At 39.2% G+C, this 25,126-nt stretch overlaps 2 protein-coding genes across 8 annotated transcripts in view; both read right to left on the reverse strand.

Moving 5' to 3' along the window:
- HGF (hepatocyte growth factor) overlaps positions 1-25,126 on the reverse strand; it is a 218,939-nt gene that overhangs the window by 152,613 nt on the left and 41,200 nt on the right. The gene's annotated exons all lie outside the window — the stretch shown is intronic.
- CACNA2D1 (calcium voltage-gated channel auxiliary subunit alpha2delta 1) overlaps positions 18,211-25,126 on the reverse strand; it is a 577,268-nt gene continuing 570,352 nt past the window's right edge. The window contains 1 exon segment of the mRNA XM_042466637.1: positions 18,211-22,749. Coding sequence (XP_042322571.1) covers positions 22,633-22,749 — 117 coding nt within the window. The 3' untranslated portion in view covers positions 18,211-22,632.

Below are 25,126 nucleotides of genomic sequence, written 5' to 3' on the forward strand. Positions count from 1 at the left end.
CATCAATGTACTCAAAACAAACATACACTATAGTAAATAGCCCTGTTCCAATGAATATTGTTAAACATGAGTGGGATGGCTTCAAGTGCCTCCTCAAAGAACTCCCGGTATTCCACTCATAAAATATGTTCATCTTGAAATATTGTGGATGGTAGAGTACATGCATGAACCATGCCAGTCTACAACTCAAAATCATTTTGTGCACCAAGATACATACATTAGACCAGTTGACTCATCCACTAAGGCAGGGTTGGTAAGCACTGGACAGGAAATAAGATGTGTGTTCCACCCCATGTCCATAGTAAAATACAATAAGTGAAAACTATATATACAGTGTTATAGCTTATTTTCCATTATCACTTTCTCCCTTTTAGAGAGGGAAAGGTCACATAAACTGGCCTAACTGTGCATATCATCCATCTTTACTATACAAAAGTGAAAATAATGCCTGCACCTATTTACTGAAATCTTGTCTGGATGTAGCTTTGAACCAACCCTCAGAACTTTTCCCATCATGTTAACATGAGGTCAATTCACATACTAGGGAGCTGTAGTCCATTCACAACTTTCACTGAATTGAATGGGGAAGTCTCAAATTTATCAAGCATTTTGGCATTTGTTTCCCAGGGCTCATTGGCTTGGGGTAAGCTAGAGTAGATCTCAAAGTATATTTGCACTTTGTGGTTTGCAGACTCCATTGCTACTGTGAGAGCATGGACAGTCAAGTTACTGCTTTTGTAAACTTTGGAATGCTTGACTTGATTTGCTCTTCTCAGATTTTGTTGACAGTGATATTGTCTTATACTATTTTGCCTGTGAAATATCCAGTGGAATGACACCCCACACCACTGTTTATCTTTATGGCTCAAGCTTGGTTTTGTGTTTTGTTCTGATTCACACACCCCTATCCAACTATGTAATCATTCTGGATTAGAATGGGCTAGAAATCCAACTGTTGTTTACTGAGAAGACAATTTAAAAATCTGGCCACTCAATTTCACATTTCAACAAACCTGCACAAAGTATCGCTTGAGCTGAAATTATGTAACTGAAACAGTTGGCTAACCATGAAGTTCTCATCCTTAATTCCATTCATGCTATGTAACATTCCAAGACAAGGAACCAGGATAAACTATAGAGGACCCATCTTTCTTTTTAGTGGGTAGACAATAACAAACCTAAATGATTTCTTTCTTTATTGAAAGAAAAAGAACTGAAACATCTCAAAGCAATCCAACATTTGCTGAGCTGTTGTTGTTGTCGTTTTAAGGAGGCTATGTTCCCTAAAGAACCAGCTTGGCATAGTGGTTTGAGTGTTGGACTAAGACTCTGAAGACCAGGGTTCGAATCCCCACTAAGCTGTTGAAACCCACTGGGCAGGTCACACTCTCAGCAACAGGGGAAGGCAATGGCAAACCTCCTCTGAACAAATTTTGCCAAGAAAACCTCATGATACATTCATCTTAGGGTTGCCATAAGTTGGAAACAACTTGAAGGTGCACACACAACAACAATTTGTTCCCCAAAGTGTGGAAAACTTTGGAGCTTAAATGTTGATCATCATCTTCATGAAGTGGTTGAGAAGTGATTTGGAAAGATACTGAGAATTATAAAGCATGTATTATAATTTCTTTATATAAATTTATGCTGCAGATGCATTGGGATACTGCAGTCACATTACTACAAAAGGTTACACCACCTTCAGAAGCACATTGCTGAACATGTAAAACACCAGGAAACAGTGGATAAAATGATCAATAGTTTGGAGTACACATACCCTGAAGAATTTTTTTTAAACAAGGATCTATGGTTGTTGCCACACTGCAGAAAGAAAGCAATGTGGCACCATTATCTTCCATGACTGAATGCCATGGAATTCTGGGATTTGTAGTTTTGTGAGATATTGACCCTTTCCTGTCAGAGAACTCAGGTGGGGAAGCTTAGCAGAGGGGACAAAACGGATCTTTGGATCAGACATTTGCATGATGCAGATTCAAAACTCTACTCAGCCCTGAGAATCAGTGGGTGATGTTGAGATAGACACTATTTCTCGTCTGACTCTCTTGAGGTGGCTTGAAGAAGAAGAGAACATATGTCTCTTTGAGCTCATTGAAGGAAAGGTAGAATATAAACGTAACAAATCATTACCTAAAGCTTATGTGATGTTAATGTTGAAATCGGTGTAAATTTACCAGAAGTTGCTTGTATTTTGAAAGTACGCACTGCACACATATTACACATTCACTGCACGGTGATGCTGATTGTAGGTCCCCGTGTCTGGATACAAGTATCAAACACTTCAAGAGGAGAGATATGCCTCTGATTTGGGCATATTCAGAGCACCTTCTGACAGCGTGTTCAGCACAGGAGCTGCTGTGAAATGGTTCCTTCGTGCGATGTAAACAAAATATATAGTATATACTCAACTGTAAGTCAACCTCCTCTATAAACTGAGGGCAGGTTTTGGGGTCGAAATTATGGATTTTGATATGGCCCATGGATAACTCAAGGGTAAAACCTAGGGGCATGTAACAAAGAGTAAAGCAAAGGAAAAGAATGTGAAAGAACTCGCAGCAGGCTTGTTTGGGCTCATACTGAAAGTCAGATGGGTAAGAATACAGAGAGAGTAAAGTGTTTCCAGGACAGATTACCCTCTTGTCTTCATCAGAGGATGGTTCCTTTTTAAATAAGAGTTAAAGTACAGTAAAGTAGGGTAAGTCAACTCAGGTGTTTTGAGTCAATTTTTGTCTAAAATTTCCAGACTTATACATTAGTATATACAGTAGTAAGTCCCTCTTCAGTTGGGTGGTGGCAGGAAGGCAGGGATTTGGATCAAACCTGATTTTAGAACCATATCAGATTGATTTGGATAGATTCATATGATTTCCAAATTGAAACAGGGCTCTTCTGAAGTGGACTAAGTAAGAAATCTTCATGTGTGTTCAGATGCATATCAGTTTTTCAGGTTCTGGTTATAAGATGCAGTTGCTTCTTAGAATCTAATTTGTTAGATAGGAACCCTTGCTGCCGATTCAGTATTCCCCAGCACACGTTGTGTCTGGACTATGTTGAGAATCAAAAATAAATCAAAAGATTCTTACTGGCATATAACTCACAGGTCAATATGCTTCAAAATTATTTTGTTGCTGTTGAAATGGTTATAAGCGGCCTGTTTTATTTTACATCCAAATAGGGTCTGAATGAACTGTACAGTTGCCAGAACATTGCATACTATATTTCTGTATACTTTAATCGTTTTCCAGCTTTCACTGCTGACCCCAAGCCAACATCTCCAATTCCCTGAACCTTGAGATAAATTACTAGCCTGATCCTTGGTCATTATGAATTGGCAAGTTGGCTCTGGTAGGACTGGGAATTGAGTCAACTGTTTTTCTTTTCTATAATATTAATGGGAACTGAAATAAGTAACTGGATTCCTTTGTGAAATGGTTTCAGCTTTCATCCTTCATTTCAATATCTATTTATTTCTCAGGATTTCCTCAAACTCAGATTTAAGAAGAATGTGCCATATCAGACGTGCAATATCTTAATATTTCAAATGGCAATTTACTTTCTGATTTTGCCATGTGTTGTATTCTTTTTCTTTTCACTGTGGGAAAGAGACAGAATGGCATATGTTTTTATTACATGATTTAAATATGCTGCTACTTAGAATCACTGCTCTCTCTCTCTCCTGCCTGCCTCCTCCCCAGTGTTTACATGTAGTAGGAGGAGAGGGGATGAGAAGAAAAAAATTAAGTCCACAAAGTTGGTAATGAAAATATACCAAGTGAATGATTTGCCTGTAAAATAAGCATTATCGGGAATGAAGGGTACAATAGGCCTTTGGTCCACTGGGATCAAACCACTGGGGTTTGGTTCCAAGACACCCCCCCCCATGGATACAAAAATACATAGATGTGCAGGTCCAATTATAAACAATGGCATATTAAAATGGGGTCCCTTATATAAAATGGCAAAATCTCAGTTTGCTTTTTGGAATTGAATGTTTTGAATATTTTCAAGTTGTGGATGGCTGGATCCATGGATGCAGAATCCATGAATATGGAGGGCTGACTGTACATTCATCTGACTCATCTGAACAGCATCATCTGATTATGGAAGCTATGTGGAGTTGGGCCTGGTTAGCACTTGAATGGGAAATCACTAGGTAATACCAATGGATAATGGACACTCCTGGTCTAGCTGGAACAATGTTCCCATTCAATATAAGGCAACTTTGGCCCGGGATAGATGGGCCCTTTGTGGTGTGGCAGCAGCGCAACTAGGGTTAGGGACTGTGTGGCAACTGCACGGTCCCTAACCCTAGCACATACTGGCGGTGCTACAATGGTGGTGCCCTGTGTGCACTGGCACCGCCATTATGATGTAAAGGATGCATCGTGTCTGCACATCGCACCATGCCAGTTACATGACGAGTGTGCCATTGGCTCACTTCTGACATAACTATGGCAGTGCAAAAAGAGTGTTCTAACTATTACACAAAATCATCCACCCCATAGTTCCATATATCTTTTTTGTTAGTGTGGCGTAGTTCCAAGTAAATATGCACCGAACTTCATAGGCTGAAAACTAAAGACACTTATTTGGAAGATGATTGAATTCAAGGGCATTTCTGAATAAACATGCCCCAAATTGCATTCTTAGTGTTCTGCTTTAGTTAGATTATGCCCTTAGACTAGTCCACAATCAGCTTACCCTAGAGGATTCTAGAATACAGATTTTTGTGATTATGATTATTAATCGAAAAACAAGATTGGCCCAATTCATGGAAAAAGTGTTTTTAGAAATAACCACATTACTAGCCAGGGCTGGTCCTACAAATTGGCAGAATGAGATCACTATCTCAAGCACAGAAACATAGGTGTAAGAGCAGAACGCCGCCGATGTTGCCAGAAGTCCCCAATCCATTTCCCATCCGTCCTACAGAAGCTGGTTTACAAGAACGATTCTGAACATTTCTTGAAAATTGGCCTCTCTGGGACGGATGGGGAACAGATTGGGGACTTCTGGTGGCATTGGCAGCATTCTCTCGTGTAGTAATATGCATGATTTCCCCATTTCATTCCCTTCCTGCTCCCTTCTGTTCTGCGCCATTTCCTTCCCCAGGGCCTGTGTGATAAACTCCTGAGACTGGTCAAGCCCACAGAGGCAGATGTGTCTGTGCAGAATCAGGCCCTCAACTCAGCTGAAAGAACAGGATGGGGCATCTAACTGCTTCCCAGGATTTATTGGCTCACTTTCCTTCTTGGCTAGACTGCAGAGTTTTTCCTTATAGACAGGCTGCTTCTAGTACACAAATGGTTTCCTTCAGCTCCTTAGAGCTGCTCTGGAAGGAGTCTGGAAATCTGGGGCTCAGAAGACTGGGAGACAAGCCCTGGTGAAGAGACTTGCCTTCTTCCTCTCCCTAAGAAAGACCTTACCTCTTTGGTAGATTGCTGGCTCTGCCCTTGGCTCCACCTGTGGCAATCTTCCAAGGCTGAGACAAATCCCACACTCTGTCTATTCCTCTCCTTCCTTGTTTTCAGCCTCAGTATTTATACCTGTGTTGGCCCACCCAGCTGCTGAGTCTCCAGCATCTCCCTGTTGTCAAGTGACTGATCAGCTGTCAGCATTCTTCTCATCTCTGATCAACACATCAGTTTGGCAGAAGCAGCAGGGGTGAAGGATGGTAGGCTGGCAATCACAGATAGCTCTTGGGTATATTGGTGATGACACCATTATCTGCTCCATTATAGCAGCAACATATCTTCAACAAGCCCCCAGCACAACATTTAGAGCAAAGTAACATAACTCTGACATTCAGGTTTGTTCAATCCATTCTATCTCCAAAGCACATAAAAAGTACCTTTTGTGAAAACAAAGGCAGACCAGATTTTAAAAGATCTGTAAGCTACAACATCATACAAGGATCAGAACGCTGGCTGTGAAAAATGTGTCTCAAGGTCTTGCTAACAACATAAGGGGAATGTCAGGAACTCTCCCTTGGTTTAAAGCAACATGTCTCATTTTAGGTAGATGCTAGTAATAGAACAGCCTAAGATGAATGACCTCAAAAGCATTAATCTTGGATCTTAAGACCATGAGACAAAACATCAGTGAAGTCACCTGAAAATAATTCAGAGAGCTAAGGTTTTCCCCTTCTTTCCAGCAGATGTTTCTTCCTCAGTTCTGTACAAACTTATGCTACATAAACACACACACACACACATATCCATCTTACAAACCTGTAGGTGACATTCAAAAAGTTTAGCTTTCTTCAAAATAACCCTTGAAGGAGTATAAAGAAATGTGCTCACCCCATGTCTTCAGTAGACATCTGCCTGCATCACTGATGTTTACATTACTTCCCAAAGTTACAACCAGATGCTCTGAATCACTGATTTCCAAAGTCATTGGTTGTGGCTTTGATCATGCATTTCATTTCTAGGGCTGTGCTTTGGCATAGACTGACTAATACTGTCAACTAAAACCAAGTGGAACGTGCCTGGGCCTTGACTGGAGGAGATGTATTGCGAGAAGCCAAACATGAGCCTCTGGACAAGCTTACAAGGAGTTGAGAAGATCTGTCTGGTAGCAACTGGCACTGGCCAAAAGGGGTGCTTTTGCTACAGAGAATCTGTTTCACACTGTTAAACCAAATTATTCCAACCTTCCATCAGAGATACAGACATCGGGTGGGTTTTTATTTTCAATTGAAGGTGCAGGAATTTTGAAAGCCATCATAAAAGCCCATTCCTCCAGGGAAGCATGCTTTTACAATTTGGTAATGTACTTAATACTTCTTTTCTTCTGTCTCTTTTTTTAAAGGTGCACAAAAGCTATAGGAACAAGATATCCATTTGTATGAGTCAGTGTCTTATGGAAGCAATAAAGATACCTATCTTTGGCAATTTGGTATTCTACCTTTCTTGGTCTCCAGCCAATTTCTACTGAGGTGAGATCCAGATACTCTTGGAACCAATTTCTGAAAATCAGGATGAGAAAAGTGACCCAGTGGACCATGCATTTGTATATAGTATAATGAAATCTTTCAAGCTGAGGTCTTTGAAGACAAATGTCCCTTGCTAATGAACTGTTAAGGTACACAGCAGTTATTGAACATCGGTTGTGGCAGTGAAAATTAATGTATGAAACAGATCTGGATAACTTGTGAGTAACTTAGCCAATAGCAGACCACCTGCAGGGATACCCCTACCCTCCTATTTCCGTAGTTCCAGGCAGACAGCCAAACAAAAAGATTTATACGTAAGCTGCATTTAACTTAGTAAATTTTTATTTTATTTTTACCAAAATATCCACCAAATGCTAGTTCCCCCCACCCCCAGAATGCTGAATCAAGTTATTCACCCTGTGTTCTTCCTACAGCTTCACCACCACTTTCTCTGGCTAACGTGTGTGAACTGCAGGAATACCGCAGTTTGACGCTGCTTTAACTACCATGGCTCAATGCTATGGAATTCTGAAATTTGTAGTACTCTGAGATATTTAGCTTTCTAGAGAGCTCTAGTGCTACAACTACAACTAGTTACAAACGCATTATAGGATTGGACCATGACAGTTAAAGAAATGTCAAACAGCATTAATTCTGCAGTGTGGCAGCAGCCTCAGTCCCAAATAACCTGCATTAGTGAACCAAAAAATAGCAGTCCTTATTGAAACAAAATTGTTTCCAACATTGGTCAGGACATAAAAGGCCAAGAATCTCATATCCTGTACAATCATGTAGGGCCTGCAGGTAAAGTTATGAATCCTATGTATATAAGATACTGACTGACTTCCTGCTCCTTCTAATTCCAATATGTCACCAATAGATTGCAACTTTCTATGGGGCAGGTAATTTTTGTAAACTGTGTCCCCTAAAAAGTCACATATAATCCAGTGTCTGTTAACCGCAGTCTGTGAAGAGTCATTACACCTTTCATGAAGCAGGATGCATGTATTTCTCTTATTCCTGTTCCCTTGCACAATGATTCCAGTGACAAAGAAGTTACTCTGAACCTGCAGAACTATCACTATGTTGGAATGATCCCAAAAACATCACTGGCACAACAGCAGTGGAGACTTCTCCTTCTAACCCCCACATCTTCCTTTCCATAGGAAAGGCAAGATGCCACAGCATCCTATTACCCCTTAAGTGCCTTCTCAGGAAGAATACGATTGTCCTATAATCCATACATTTAATCCATGAACAACTTTCCTATTTTATATACATTTTACACTCACCCTCCACCCCAGATCATTAAATGAAATTTGACTAATTCTGCTATTCACATTGGCTGTAAATTAATACGGCAGGTCAAAACATTTTGTGCTGTCAGGCTTTTACAAACTGACTTGGGTTGGGCTTTTAATGCTTGCAGTACTGGGTTCTTTTTTGGGGGTTGCACATAGTCTTTTAACGAAGTTTATTATTTTTAATGTCTAATAAATTGTTTTTTTTAAAAAATTATACTTTTATTAATGCTTTGCAACCCTGTGGATGAGACACTTCCAAGACTCCCTACCCTCTACCTCCTGCAGGCTCAGGCCTGTAGTCTTTTTGTTTGAGTCTAACCATCTGGTGTGCAGTTTTCCTGCCTTTCTACTGCCTTCCACTTTTCCTAGTATCATTGTCTTTTCTAATGATTCATTTTTCCTCTTTATGTCTCTTCCAGAGAGAGTTCCGGCTTGATCTGCTTTAGAATCCATTTGTTTGTTTTCTTGGCTGTCCATTGTATTTTCAGAACTTTTCTCCAGCACCACATCTCAAATGAGTTGATTTTCTTCCTATGTCCATTTTGCACTATGCAGTTCTCACATCTGTACATGGTGCTGGGGAATGCAATGGCTTGGACGATCCTCACGATAGTGTTCAGAGTTATGTCGTTACACTTGATGATCGTGTCCAGTTCTTTCTTAGCTGCCCTTCTCAATCCTAGACTTCTGTTTTCTTGAATACAGTCTTTGTTCTGACTAGTATTTGAATCAAGGTATGCAAACTCTTTGATCATTTCATATTTCTCATTGGTTAGGATAAATTCTTGTAGATCTCCCATGGTCATTATTTTTTTAAAATTTTCTGCATTAATCCAACCATGGCATTTTTTCTCTTTTTTCTCTTTGACCTTTCAGTACTGCTCCAAATTTTTGTTTGTTTCTACTAGTTGTATTGTCTCCCCTGCATATCTTAGCTTGTTAATGTTCCTTCCGCTCCGTACAATGTTTTCTGCATCTAGGGTGAATAATTAAGGTGGTAGTATGCAGCCTACTTGACCCTTTCCCAACTGGGAACCATTCTGTTTCTCCGTATTCTGTTCTGATGGCGGTTTCTGAGTACAGATTATGCATTAGGACAATGGTGCGGTACACACGGCGCTAAAGCACCATGCTCAAGCCATGCTAGGGTTATGGGACTGCACGAAAACCGCACAGTCCCTAGCACGTAATGGTGGCGCGATAATGGCGGCACCCTGTGCACATGGGCGATGCCATTATGACATCACAGCCGCATTGTGTTCAAACGGTGCGGCGCGGGTGTGATGTCTTCACCCTGCCCCATGCTACTTTGGGCGGCCTGGGCATGGCATGCGAAATAGCTTTGAAATGGAGCTCCTTCTGTGGGTGTGCCTTGTTCCCACAGCCACCAAACGGTTGCGGGAACGCTGCCAGGGAGAAAGGGGCCGAGTGGCCCCTTTCTCTCCTGGCTCTGACTCCTGGGGTGTCCTGAGGCATGAAGCCCCAAGGACACCCCTTTTCCAGGTCATGGGGAAGTGGCATTTTGCCAGTTCTCCATGGCTTGCAGAAGTGCCGGATTGGGGCCTCTGGGCTGCTGGTATGGCTGCTCTGGCCCCAATCCTCCAGGGAAAGGGACGGGTGCAGGCTGCCCCAAAGGGACGGTCTGTACCGTGTCTATCTGATGTGGTAGCAATACCACTCCTCTAAGTGCAAGCCAATAGCTTTATTATTATTATTATTATTATTATTGGTGAGCTATGCAGTCAAAGATTTGCTGTCCAATAAAGCACATGCAGATTTTCTTTTGGAATTCCCTGGTGCACTTCAATACCCAATATATGTTTGCAAGGTGATTCCTAGTGCCTCTTCCTTTCTTGAATCCAGCTTGCCCATCTGGGATTTCACACTCCATATATGTTGAGAGTCATGGCTGCAAAATTTTGAGCATGACCTTCGTTGCATGGAAAATAATATAATTGTTTCAATCTTTTGTGTCTCTTTTTTGAGGATGGTAATATATAATGATCGTTTCCAGTCTGTGGGCCACAGCTTTGTTTTACATATTTGTTGAGATTTTAGTTAAAACTAAGCTTGACTCTGTATCTGTGTTTTGGACAAATTCTAGCAACATATCATCTGTTCCTGGTTATTTGTTCTTTCTAGTTGCTCAAATGCAGCTTTCACTTTGCTTTCCAAAATTTCATCTTTGTAAATTTCTTCTTCCCATGCATCATTCATCCTTTCACATTTTTATATAGCTCTTCTGGGTATTGTTTTCATCTTTTCTTGATTTCATCATGGTCATGTATTACGTTCTGATTATAGCACATCCCCACCCTTGGTTTAAATTTTTCTTTGAATTCTCAGATCTTGTGGAAGAGGTCTCGGGTTCCTTTTTGTTATCGGTTTCTATTCCTCTACATTGGTGGTTCTAGTAGCTTTCTTTACCCTTCCACATTAATAGCTAAACAGTAGCATCCAAGGTTCTGATTGTGTTTCTTTCTCCCATTTCTTTTGCTTCTCTTCTTTCTTTAACTGTCTGAAATCTTTCATCTATCATCCATTGTTTCTTTTCCTTCTTTTTGACCACTGATATAATCTTTCTGCATTCCTCTATGTCCCTGACTTCTGTCTATAGTTTTTTCTGGTTCCTGGTCAAAATAGTTATATCATTTACATAACTTTTGTTTTTTCCCAATGAAAGGTTATTTTAAAACAAACTTTACCAAGGATGGGGGGAGAAGCACAGACAAGCAGCAAAAAAGACTTAAAGTCAGTGGTGTTCTTATGTGGCATATAGAATAAACAAACATCAGGAGAATCACACTTTCTCATGAAAGATGGTTACACAAGACACAACTATTCCTGATTGCCAGCAAGTTTCTTGGGACAGCACTGGTGATGACCGCAACTGCTTTTACAGTAAGCTACAAAAAACAACCAGTGAGCAAAAAACGTAATTCAACAGACTTGATACAAAGTCTTTCTGTCATTTAAAAAAAAAAACCTTTACATTAACTGGAGATTATTTAACCCTAAGAGAAAAAATGGTGGATTGATTTCTGAAAGTTAGAGCAGTGTAAGAGAAGATGGGAAGTGAAAGTAACTGTAACAGAGGAGACAGACTTTAGTCTGTAAAAGAAAGGTGGCCATAGAAATTTGTTGTTGGGGCACAGAAGAGAAGGATAGAGTTGGATAGAAGAGGAGAGACAGAGAAATGAGGAGAAGAAAAACAGAGGCTGAGATGAGAAGGAGATGGAGAGAGGATCAAAAATCTTGCAGGAGAAGGAGTGCAGAAAATGGTGGACATAATAGAGATTGACCAGAGAATCAGTAAGGGAAAGAATGGTGAGAATGAATAACAAGCTAAGAGAGGCAGCTAGACTAAGGGCAAATCAAGTTTCATAAAGCTTCAGCATTTCCTAAGGAAACAAAAATATTTAAATATTAAAGATATCAAAGCCAAGGCAGTTAGGGTCTAGCTTTAAATCAGCAGAGTAGCAGAAACTTGTCCTTGTCTAACTATGCTTTTCTAACTGAGACTGATTCTACAACAACACAAGTAGCTTGCAGTTTAAACAAAAGTTTACTAATAGCTTTAATCTACATATACATAGAAGCTATATCATAACCTAGCTAAGGAATAATTCAGGTAAAAAAGGCGGGATACAGACTGCCCAAAAAGGGCGGTCTATCCCCGCCTTGTTTTGCTGTGGAAGGGAGCCGTAGCGGACAAACTGCGTGGGTTCTTTCTGCAGCGCCATTGTGATGCCGCAGTGCACCAATGGCACACGCACAGTGTCACAATGACACCAGGACATGCGGACGCTAGGCGTCCATGACGTCAAAATGGTGGCGCCTGTGTGTACAGGGCACCACCATTTTGACACCCTCGTCATGTGCCAGGGGTGAGGCACGTATGGGCGGTGCGCCCTCAGCCAACCCCTAGCACATGACGAGGGCGCACTTTAGGCCTGTCTAGATTGGGCCAAAGAAATATTTACCTCACCTTCTTTCTAAAGAAAGTTGAGAGACGAGAAAGATGGAGAACCCAACAGTTCAGGAGAAAATCTTTGTGTGAAAGAGCTTCCCAAAAGGGAAAGTAACCTGAATCACATGGGCTGTTTACCAGTTTGCAAAGTTATTGCCCTGTGATTCAGTAAAAGCAAATAGATGTTTGCAAGTGGGGAGACAGAAGGATTTGAATGCAGGAAAATCTAACTATATAAGGAGGGGGAGAAAGAATGCAAAAAAAAAAAATCTTCCAATATTTACACATTAGGATTTATGGCTTGTTGTGCTAGCTGACCACTTACATAATTATCAGTCCACTGCTCTTTAGTATGTTCTTTGGGAGATTTCTTGTTACAAGCTGTAACACAAAACTTTACACTATAGACAATTGTTTAGGAATGTTTTTTATGCAGCAATCCAAGTTGATTGAGGTAAACAATGATGATGGAGAATGGATATCCAAGTTACTTACCAAAGGTCTAATGTGCAGAAATTCCACACAGTGATCAGCAACATTTCAGGATTTATAGTATAGTGTTTTTTCCCCCTTTCTGCAGAAACATGTTCTATTTGTTGACTCACTTTAAATCACGCTTTCCACTTCTTGCAAACTTATTCATTCCCAAATTGCTCCAACTATAAGAAATTTCTTAATTAGGTCTATTTTCTTCTGTGATTTTTTTCCATACCAGCATTTCAGTATTAGTGACAGGGAAACACTTTTTAAGTACAATAAAGGTTGGCAAACTATGAGTCCTTCCTTTTAGCCTTGTATGTTTCAGAGATCTAATTAGGACATCACAGGAAAATTAAGGTTCCAGAGTATCCTGATCTGTTGGGACCAAAAGCCACACATTGGGGCTCAACAGACCGCAGGGCAGGCTGGAGCTGCCTGGTTTTGCTCCCGAGGGACTCTTCAGCAGCCAAACCGGGTGGTATCCCTCCACACCAAAAAGAACCTGGAAAAAAACGGGTTCTTTTAGCTGTGTGTGGCCGACACAATGAGTGCGCCACTGGCGCACTGTCATGCATCGCTGATGCAAGTGTGCCATCGTGATGTGCAAATGCTGCACTGCGCTTGCATCATCATGGCGGCGCCCATGTGGATGGGAGGCTGCCATGATGCCAGTGCTGACAGGTACTAGGGTTTGGGAGCATGCTGATGCTGCGTGCTCCCGAACCCTAGAATTGGTGCCAGGATGCCACTTTTGTGCCTATTTGTATCGGGCCATTGTGACCAACAGCTCCCCTTGATTCCTACTACAAGTGGGAGTGGCTAAACAAACAAAGGGCTCCATCCAGGAATGTTAATCACATCCAATCCAGGAATTCAGTGTTTATACTCCCTAAACAAGGAAGGGAGAGTCATAACATTTGTTGTTGGATTATAGCTCAGGCTAGTTTAGGGATAGATAAGACAGAATTGTTCATTCAGTCACAATAAAGTAACCAATGGTTCATCATTTATGTTAAATAATAGTGATCTGACATTATGCAGCAGCATGCATCCATTTCAGGCATCCTGGCTAAATGTCTGAACTAGCCTACTGTGTGATCAACTGTTTGTGCAAACCAGGTCTCAGTTTTAATGTAAACAAATTCTCGAGTAGAATTCAGAATTCAGAATAATCATCATTCTTCATCTCAGCTCATTGCACTTTTTTTTGTTAAATAAAAGAGGTCACAGACCACACAGACCAATAACTGATTTCAAATGATAAACTTTTATTCTGAATATACTGTTTATTCCACATAATTAAACACAACATTTTAAGGATTATAAATTTTTTATAACATTATTGTACAAATTTTTACAAAATGGTTTACTTTTCTCATTTCAACCTTTTCAAATTCACAAAAGTGTCAAGAGAACACAATAAAAGGAAGAAAAATCCTATCTGCCCAATTAACAGCATTTTTCTCTTTTGGGGGAGGTGGATGCCTAGTGAACATCTCAGTTAAAGCAGCCCCCCAAAGCATGATGGAGACATCTCAGAACATCTAAGACTAGAATTGTCAGATCAAAACTGCAAGTTCACTTAAAATTTGAACAAGGTGGTATCACTTTATCCTCGGCAAAAAAATTCTCCATGAAGTGAGCTTCAATTTTATAGAACATATACCGCAACAGATAACACAAGCTGCTGGTAACAGGCTGCAGCCAATTTCTGAAACTCAGGACACTTTTCAACCCTTTTCTCTTTTTTTTACAATAGTCTACAGCTAATATTAACAATATTAACAATGTAGTATGGAAAAAAAATTAGCAACCCAGAAACTTGGCCTGTGTTAAGAGTGTGATTAAATGGCCTTTCTTTTCTGGAGATTTTCCCAAGTAGAACAGAGGACCCTGGATATTTTATTATGATTTTATCATAATTAATAATTTTGTTCTGTTTGAGATTTTCAGGATAAGAAGCATCAATCCATTATTTCAGATGAATAAAAGTGATGTATAGAAAGTTCAAACATTACCTTCACTACATGAATGCCATGGCCAATATTTAGCTTCCCTATTACATCAGTAATAATGCCTGAAATTTTCAAGTGCAAGTAAATTTCTTGGATTATGCCAATATTTCCAAGTCTAGTGAAAGTGGGGTGCTGGTAGGGAAAGTACCCACGTGATGTGGTAGCTAACTATAGGAAAGTACCAGCCACAATAAATAATCTCTCATGTGTAACTCAAGTGAAGATGGACCCCATGTGTCAAAAGAGTGCAGCTGAACCATTGTCACTTCTATGGCATTGTGTTTATTAACTAGAACCATCACAAATATCATTGTCATCAACCATGAGAATTTTCACACTACACAATTATATTCCATTTTAAGTGCTATAGCAACATCCTATGGAATCCTGATATTTACAGTTTAGGGGAAAGTGTTTAGAATTCACAAACAGAGAGCACTAATGCCTTAGCAAACTACAAATCCCAGGACTCCACAGGATGCATGGTCAGTGAGATGGAATCATAGTGCTATACTTATGTAGCGTGAAACGGCCCCATGACAACACTGCTGAGCATGGATCTCTGTAATGGAGTCTCTATGGCCCTTTCCCCACCACCACTCCCTTCTCCTTCTGTGTCATGTCTTTTAAGATTGTAAGCCTGAGGGCAGGGAACCGTCCAATTAAAAAGATTATATGTACAGTGCTGTGTAACTTTACAGCGCTTTATAAATAAAGGTTAATAATAATAATAATAATATACACTGTGCAAGTTTTCTATACATTATTGAACTCTTCATATGCTCTACACAGAATTTGTGGAATGCTATTCAAGCAGAAATTTTTGCATCAGGAATGAAGGGACTACTTGCAAATAGTCTTATCCTTAGAAAGAAAGGATGCCCTGGCACATCGATCCTTCCCATAGAGAAAATAGTCAATCCCAATAAGATTTTTTTTGCACTTTAGTGTGCTTTTTTTGGGGGGGGGGGGTCATCTGTGCAAAACCAACATGTGCAAACACACAGCTTTCTGCAGAAGAATGTTGTGAGTTTGGGGTTTTTGGTTGTTTGCACAAATGATTTTTTTTTGCACAAAAATGTCCAGATATGTTAACAATTATCTTCCAAAATCTGATAATCTCACCCAACAAGGAGGCAACATTTGAAATTATTTGTTCTTGCATTTAAGAACAAAATAAGCCAATAGTCATGTCTCCACTATCTGCAGAGGCTTACCAGATACAAGTGTGAATATAAGAATATCAAGGCCAGGACTATTTGGGGTGGAAAATGCCAAGAAGGGACCAGGAGCATGGGCCGTCACACAACTGATACATGGAGTCCAGCTTCACTTAAGTAATGTGTAAAAGGAACATCTGGCAATGTTTGAATAGGCAATAGGGCATCATCTCCCAGGAAAAGGGTAATAAAATATCTCCATGTCCTTTAAAAGATATTAAATTATTATTATTATTAAAAAAACTCAAACAAATAGCAAGTAACACTTGGGTTGCAAAGGTCACTTTAAAAAGGGGTAGTGCCTGTCTGAACGCAGTAAGGCCAGTGCTTAAAGTCAGTTAAAGGAACAGTATACGAAAACTTACAAATGGCAGCAACACTGTTTTTCTTGTCAAGTTTAAGCAATAAAGCCTCAAGCATTAGAAACATGTAAAGAGATCATACTAAAGTCTTTAAAGGTACAAGACTTAAAAATCTCCACAATCAAGCTCATGAAATATATGTCATGTTAAAAACCTGGTATAAATATGGACCACACTTTGTGTTTTGGCAGTAATGCTGGTTGTTCCAATGGAAGGAATGGAGATGGTTAGGGCTAAGCCATTCTATTTGCCAGCTCTTCCTTTCTTTTCTTTTCCTCCCTTTTGAAAATACAGAACTAGAATGATTTAATTGTCAAATAACGCAGCAGGGTCGCATTCTTATTGTAAAATTTAAAACAGTTGAAACAAGTGGTTTTTAAATCCCCTTGGTACAGCTACAAGTTTTAAAGCAAGAATGTTCTGTTACATATGCTGAACATAAGACTTTTTCAAACAATACATTATATAGCTTATGCTCCTCTAGCCAATTATTGTGAAAAATGATTAGTAAAGCCAAGTCTTGTCAGAGAGGGGAGTGCATGAAAATGCATGTCCATTTTGCAAGATACTTCTTCACCTTATCATGCAAATTATTTCTAACAGCTGAACCTCCACTATTTATAAGGTCAAAGACATTTATAATGGTATGATAAATCATCCTCTGGAATATATATGTATACACACATATATCTACAGTGCGTTTTGAAAGCATTAAACAACTGGGTATGGTTTGCATACAATCAGGAAAAAATAAACCTACTGCAAATAGCAAGCAAAAATCCAGTATTGTACAGTCTGAATAAAACATAGGGATGGTTTTCAACTTGTAGACTCTGCTTTTTGATTCAGTCCTCTCTAACTACTTGACTTTTTAAGTGTTACAGCCAGGGACATGGACAAGGCCTACATATGCAGCTTAGACAACTAAAGGTGTTTCTTCTAAAACATTCTGCACCCTTCCCTGCTGGAATGACTGGCCTTTGGGTCTGATGTCAGATGAGAGGGTAATAAGGGGCCGTATGATGACTAAAGTAATATAGTCTTTAAAATACTGTACTTCATTGGAAAGTATTTTCTTACTGTAAATCAAGACGCCAGTCTTTCCTGGATGTATAATCTTGTAGCAGTCAGTAACAGGGAACTGCTTCTCGCTTGATTAATCAACAGAACAGTTATTCTGTTCTTGCTTCCCACATTTTTTTTCCTCCCAGGATTCTCCTATCTTTCTTGGATGCAACTGAATTCAGCAAAGGAAATTTAAGCACTCTGCAGGCTAGGCAAGAATAAGATATAAAATTTTGGTTGCTTTGAGACTAATACAGTGGTACTTAAACATTTTATGCTTAGGATCCCCCTTTATAGTTATCTACATGTAGATGTTGTGTCCACAACATAGCATATAGATAAAAATATGTTGTTTATTTAGCCTGTGCATTTTCATCCACACATTCATATATATATTTGTATTTTAATATTTTATAAGGCAGTAACATTTATTTCATTTAAGAAAATTCAATATTTCACCTAATGGTTGTGTAAATTTTACATATGAAAAGTTTGAGAAGAGGAGGAAGTGAAGGAGGAATCAGCAACTCTTGTATCCACCCTCATTGTTTGAGAACTACTGGACTTTGAAAGGGCTGCTACTGTATTGTTTTTCTGCAATCAACTGGAAAGAGAATTTCAAGCAACAATTGATGCATCACTACATGAAAGGATATCATAGTGAGGATGAGCAAGCTTGTTTTCTGCTGCTCCAGAGAATAGGACTTGGAGCAATGGATTCAGACTGCCAGAAAAGAGATTCTACCTCAACAGTAGAGAGAACTTCCTTACAGTAAGAGCTGTTTGACAGAGGAACACAGAGTGTGGCGGAGTCTCCTTCTTTGGAGGTTTTTAAACAGAGGCTGGATGGCCATCTGTTGGGAGTGCTTTGATTGTGAGGTCCTGCATGGCAGGCGATTGGAATGAATGGCCCTTGTGGTCTCTTCCAACTTCATGATTCTATGATTCGACATTATCTGGTCATGGCCATCACCAGAGCTTAGCTTCCATCCAGCAAAAGTACCTTGCAACTATTAGAAACCTCTCTTTCTCATTGCTTCCTGTTCAATGCAACCCTAGAATTGATAATGAAATATTCTCTAATTAGTATGTTTCTGTTCTCAGTAAGTAAGAGGCAGGGGACAGATAAATATTTGCTTTCTTTCCCTCATTAATTTTCTTTAAAAAATATTGCAAAATAGCAGAATTTTACATTAAGAAAAATAAAAAGCAGAAGCAGTAATTAAATTCCCACTTTTAGTCATCAGAAACAGAATAATCAATGAAACTAAGCCATTTATCAGCAATATCTTAGACCTACCGAACAGGAAGTAATTAGAGGTACTAGCTTTAAAAACAATTAACATAGAGCTGGTCTCAAAAAGAAATTGGGAGAATGACAGTAAAAAGAATTGGCAATGCCGTCTGGTAAAAAGCCGAGCGAAGAAAGAATAGCATGCCAGAACAAACGCCTACTGAAGAAGCAAATGTTATTAAAGTTCTTTCCAATACTGAAGAAGATTATATATACAGAAGGATATATCCAGTGGTTGCACCATAACTTACCAACTGGTTAATGGCCATCTGCACCAAATGTTCACATGGATTTTGGTGTGTGAAAGTGGTATTTAATGAATTTTGTAAAATAATGGTGAAAGACTACCAGAGTGGGACAAATGAAAGCAGAATGCTCTCCTCACGATGCTATAGAGATGAAAGAAGGCAAGTCTGAGTGTCATGATGTGGGGGATTAAGACATGGAATCAACATCTCCATCATCCTTTGGTCAGATTTCCTTCAGTACCTGTGTCCAGCCACTGCTGACAGATAAAAAGCTTAACTACACAGAGAGGTGGCCTTATACAGCTTCTCAGTTCCTAAGACACTGCTCTCCCAACTACTATTCCTTGATATAGCTATGATCTTCCAAGACGACATCAATTCCTGCCAAGATAAATCAGTTTATGATAGAAGTAAGATGAATAGTGATATCTGTTCTTACAAGGTCCAGATAATAACAAAATTCTACTCTATTTGCTTTGCAAATAAAAACCTAATGAACACAGCACTGAATCTGCCACTGATCTTCTTAAGTGACAGAAACTAAGACATAAAGACATGCATAGTCCACACACTCCCCTGCCTCACAAGTACCATCTTCATTAAATATATTAATTGATGAGCGGGAAAACATCATGTCTCTGAGACTAACAGATGCAGCTGAATGTGATCCTCCTGAGTTATTTTTCTTTCATTATTTTGAAAGCAGTGCTTCCTCAGGGTTAGCCAGATTCCCTTGCATCTTTCCATTTACTGAAACATACAGGACCTTACATAAAAGAGTTAAGCAACCTTGCTCAAAATGTCATTGTTCTGCAGCCTCTGATTTTAACAGCCATGGTACAAACTGATGGAGAGAAAAATAATTCAGCCCCGGGTTTGGCAAAACCTGAAAATAAAACTTTATACCTGTGTACAAATTTAATTTTTTTAAAGGAACTGATTACATTGTAATGGGCTCCCAATTTCCCCCCTAAATGTTTTATTTAGCATTAGATGAGAGTCATTTGCCAGTACAATGGTTATTACAGTTTTGCTTTTTGTTTTTTGAAAAGAGGCTTCTCCTCTGGCCTATTCACATTACAAAATTACAGTGCTATTATTCCACTTTAATTGCTATTGTTCCATCCTATGGAATTTGGGGTCTTGTAGATGTACTAGAGCTCTCCGGTTGATAAGTCTAAATACTACTTCTCAAACTACCAGTCCCAGGATTCTATAGTATGGAACCATGGCAGTTAAAGTAGAATAATAGTATTATACTTCTATAATGTGAATGGGCCCCAGTTGAAAGAAAATAATTACATATTGCTGCTTTTCGCAGAATTCTACAATATCAGCAAAGTTGCACATTCATTGGTTTAGCTGTCTTGCAATACTGGTTAGTTCTGACAATAAAGGGAGTTGGGACAAAAGAATTCTATCCTGTTTCTATACTATTCTATATTGTTTCATTGTAATTACTTCACTGCTTCGATTAATTACTAGGTTTATATAAAAAGTTTTTTTCTTATTCACAATCAAGTATCACTGTACATACATACAGATTCAAGGCTCGCATTTGTTCAGATTTTGATATTATTTAAGTAAATTCTGGATTTTCCTACTTGCTTTTTTTTTTACTTAAAAAAATAGAGGGGTCAGCTACTATCAGAACTAATTGTAATGGAAACAAGCAAACAAAAAACCCATGAGGTACAAATCTGAGCATACATACTCTTCACAAAAAATCTGGCTGTAGTTTGAGTTCATTTACTTAAAATATCTGCACGCATCATGTCAGATGAGTGTTTTGGTTAGCATAAAAGCTACCTCTTCCCATTTGTGCAGACAACTAAATGTACCGTACCCCTTTTCCGCTTTTACATTGCACAGTATATTCAGATATCTGTTTTAAGATAAAAATTGCATCACATTGCAATATTTGGTTTCTCACACAACAAAACAATCACTCAGTTACCTTTGAAATAAACAATACTCTACCATCTAAAGGGCAGGGGCAAAAAAGCAAACTAAAAGAGACAACAAAGCAGCAACTTCTTCATCATGCAAAATACCCTTGGAAACCAACGTTCAATATTCACAAAGACATTTTTATTCACACACTTTGTGTCTGAACATTTTTGACAACTTGGCTAGTGAGAAGGACCTGCTCTGAGAACAGGAACCATGACATAGACATTGACAATTGTGCAGTAGAGAATGGATACCAAGATCAGGATGAAAACCACTGTTTTCTCTGCATGAAATTCTCAATAACCTCTCCATTGAGAAATTATGCTGTTCATCTTTCTTTCTCTTTTTTGTCACTGATAAGATTTTTCAATACAAAAATGCAAAGAAAAAATACTATTATGATCTACTCAAGCTTAGCTGTTTTCCTATTTGTAGTAATTTGGGGAGAGGAGCAAAAAAGATCACTCAAGATAAGGCATTTTATGTTCGGAGAATCTCTGTAGCTGGCTAGCCCAGGAGACCTCAACGCAGCACTTGCAGGTCCCTTGGTGCCCACAAAGCACTCCAAAGTCCCCCTTATTTTTAAAGCTTTTTAAAAAAAACTGGCAGGTAGTGTGTCCTGAAAAGCTAAACACCACCCTCCAAACACCATCTTCATTTTTCCAGACTGCCTCTGGAGATAGGCCCAGAGGCATTTACAAGAAATGCAGATAATAGCTAGAGGCTGGCACTTGGCTCTGCAGCATGCCCCAGTGTCTGTTAAAGCTGAAATTAAGGGTGAAAGAAGAAAGAGGCCTGCCACACGTAAACATGAGGCACAGCAGTAGGCGCGATGATGAAAATCTTACGTCAATGTTGGGAACCATTTTGTGTAGAAGAGGGGTTGGGCACTGTGGAAGGACAATGTGTGGAGTGGGTGCTTTAGAGTTTGTTTCTGCATCCTTGCACCCTGGGACCTTGGTCTTTTCTGTACTTGCAGAGGGGGGTGTTTGAGAAGACTATATTTAGGATGGTCTTCTGCCTAACATGAGCTTGAAGGAGCGATTTTCTATTTTGGTTCTCAGATATGACCCCTCCACCCTAGCTAGGGCAATCTATTTGTATTTTAGCTTCACCTCACTCTTCTTTGAAATGAATAGGGTTTTTTGGCTGCCCTTGCTAAATGTGGATGCCATTTTGTGAACAGGCATGCTCCCATGATAACTATTTTGTGAGGAGGCCAATACCACTTCCTCAAAAATTCTGAATGTGCCCACTAGCCCCCCCCAAACATTAGGAAAGCCCTGGGCTAGCCAGTATGAAATGATTCTTATAGAAACTGAAGTCTATGTTTCAGACATAATTAAGGTTGAAAACAGGCATGAAATACCAGTTCTTTGAATAAGAGGGCTAAGGACATTCCCCTACCCTTACAAAATATAACTCTTAAAGAATAAAGAATGGAACAAGTTCAAAACTAAGATCAAATAAATAGAAAATGTGTAACCTTTTAAAGGGGAGCCCTTTTCACATAAAAGTCTTCAAAAGCACAAAAATCCTGCAATTCCTCAATAAAGCACATATAGAATTCGGTTCCGATGGCCTAGATGATGCAGCTTTCACACACATCTATGGATCTGACACGCCAACATGCAGCCACGGTGGGTGCCTTCAGAGTCATTCTGATTAAAAGATATCAACGTATTTTGTCTGAGCAGAATGACCCCCTTTTTTTCCAAATGAAATGGTAGGCTTGCTTTGTTACGCAGGTTTTGGTTTCAACAGGGTCATAACTGGCAATGTCTACTGCCAGATAACAGCCAGAGCAGGATAAACTGGATTCCTACCATAGACCATAGTGATGGGCTCAGGCCAGAGACCCCACCACAGTCTGTTGAATCCTCCTGTAGGGGAAGAAGGAGGTGGAGAGGAAGAGGGAGAAGAAAAAGAGATGTGTCAGTATTATATTAGTTTGAATTTTATTCAACAGACAAGGAGGTTTGCTACTGACTTAACAGTTTTCTCAACATAAAATAATCTATGGAATTTGTCCTCTTAGGGCTGACCTCATGGGAATCAGGGTCAGGTAGGATATTTGTACCTAAATTAGAGCTCTCTACCCTATTAAGTTAGCAATCCAGGAATGCTCTCATTATGTGTCAAACCACTCTGATTCCAGGTATTTGGCAACAAATATCTGTCGTTGCCACTCAAACTTCACATACTGTGACAGATGTTACAACTCAACAGTATCAACACCATTACATGGAACAAAATTTAACCAACTTTCAGGCATGAATTATAATTCATGGGAATTAACACTTGCAAAATAAATTTGCACAAAAGTACAAACCAAACATAGACACCTACAACTTGGTCATAAAAATATAAATTCACAGGGCCACTCTTATAACTTACTATGGTGCATAATAAATACCATTTATAGATGTACATTTACAGTATATATAATGCTTAGAACAACTCAGGTTTTTATCCCCAGGTTAGTGGTCACCAACACTACTATTACAACAGGTTTGAAAACAACGCTAAAATAAACTTGAGATTTGGGGTTCATTTATTCCACCACTGTCGACCCTGTTTGGAAGTGGTTCTCTGAAACTCAGTCAGAGATCCACAACATCCTTTATAATGAACCATTGACTTAATTTTGTAAAATACATGACATAGCAGTAAGCAAAGGTCATATGATTGGAGGTTATTATGCATTGTTATTATGTGTCTTTTTATGGGAGTTTATCATAATTTAATAGAAGCAGGGGTGGTTGAATCTTTTAATCTCACTCACTCCCATATTTGTGCATGTGTGTGTGGAGGACAGTCAAATTATTTCTATCAAGATTAAGAAGAAATTTGCCACCTGGAGAAGTTCTTTCAAAACATTAACCAAATGAAATTCTCACCCATCCTCAATCAAAAGCCATACGGCATAAGAAACCAATAAAATGTAAAACCAATAAAGAGGAGATTCATTTGTGACCTCTATGGTTAGATTCTGTTTGAGCCTACACCATGTTCTTATGATGGGTCCATGTGTCATGTTGGGTTTAAATAGACTGCATTGGTCCATTTAAATTAACTGGTAGTGATTAAAAAGAACAGTAATTCTGAGAAAATAACTGCTTTGAAACATACAGTAAAATTCAAATTTTATTAGTTACAGTTTAACAGTTTCTTTAGCTTGTCTTTGTACAGTGGGCCCTTGTTATCTGCTGGGGTTTGGTTCCAGAACCTCCTGTGGATATCAGAATCTGTGGATGCTCAAGTCCCATTAAATACAATTACATAGATGTCCTTTATATAAAATCGCAAAATCAAGGTTTGCATTTTGGAATTTATATTTTTTTGAAGATTTTCAAGCTGTGGATGCTTGAATCCGTGGATAAAAAAAATCTGTGGATAAGGAGATTGTTTCTTTATAATTTTATATGTGTTCCCTTACAGATCAGGTTCTCACGGACCCTTTATTAAACTTTTGTATCTTACAATCCTTCTGGTTACTTGTGACTCCACTAGTTACCAAACACTAGTTCTCCCACAGGACACTACAACAATATAATTAAGGACACCTTTATCCCTTTCTTGGGTACCTAAAACCCTTTCCATCTATCTCTCACAGCAGCTTATCCTAGCCTCAATCACTTTTCACCCCTCAGGGCACAATAAACATCAACCCCTTCCAAACCTGCTCCTCCCTCTTATATACTCACTCCTGGGAGCAGCCTCCACCTTTTCTTGGCTTTGCTCTCATTGGCTATTGCCACAGTTCTAATCTGCCTGTTGTCTCCCCAGTATGTAACATAGGAGGTTATCACACCAGTGAGATTCCGCAGGAAAAGGGAGTTAAATGAGATTTAAACCAAAAACAACAACAACAACAAACAAACCCGGAGTATACCCTGAAATCATACAAGATCTTAATGTTATTTACATATTTCTCACTCCACACAGCAGTTTAGCTATGTATAACAATGTATTGTGTCATGCACTGTTTGTAAGCAGAACAAATATTATTACTGATGATAGCAGTCACTGTAACTGGGACATTTTTTCAGTTGTGGCCTGCCTGTCAGCCATGTCCCTGAAACATGTTCAGTCTGCTATAACTATCCAGGAAACTGTGGTTTGTGGAGAGGAAAGGTAGATTTATTCTGTGAACCCAACAAAATTTTTCAAACACTTAGCTAGTTTTTGGAAAACTATTGTCTCCACTGATGGCTTATATTTACTTTTTTCATCTTTAAATAATCTTCTCAGTTTTCC

The sequence above is a fragment of the Sceloporus undulatus genome, chromosome 5, assembly GCF_019175285.1.
Source record: "Sceloporus undulatus isolate JIND9_A2432 ecotype Alabama chromosome 5, SceUnd_v1.1, whole genome shotgun sequence".
NCBI lineage: Eukaryota > Metazoa > Chordata > Lepidosauria > Squamata > Phrynosomatidae > Sceloporus > Sceloporus undulatus.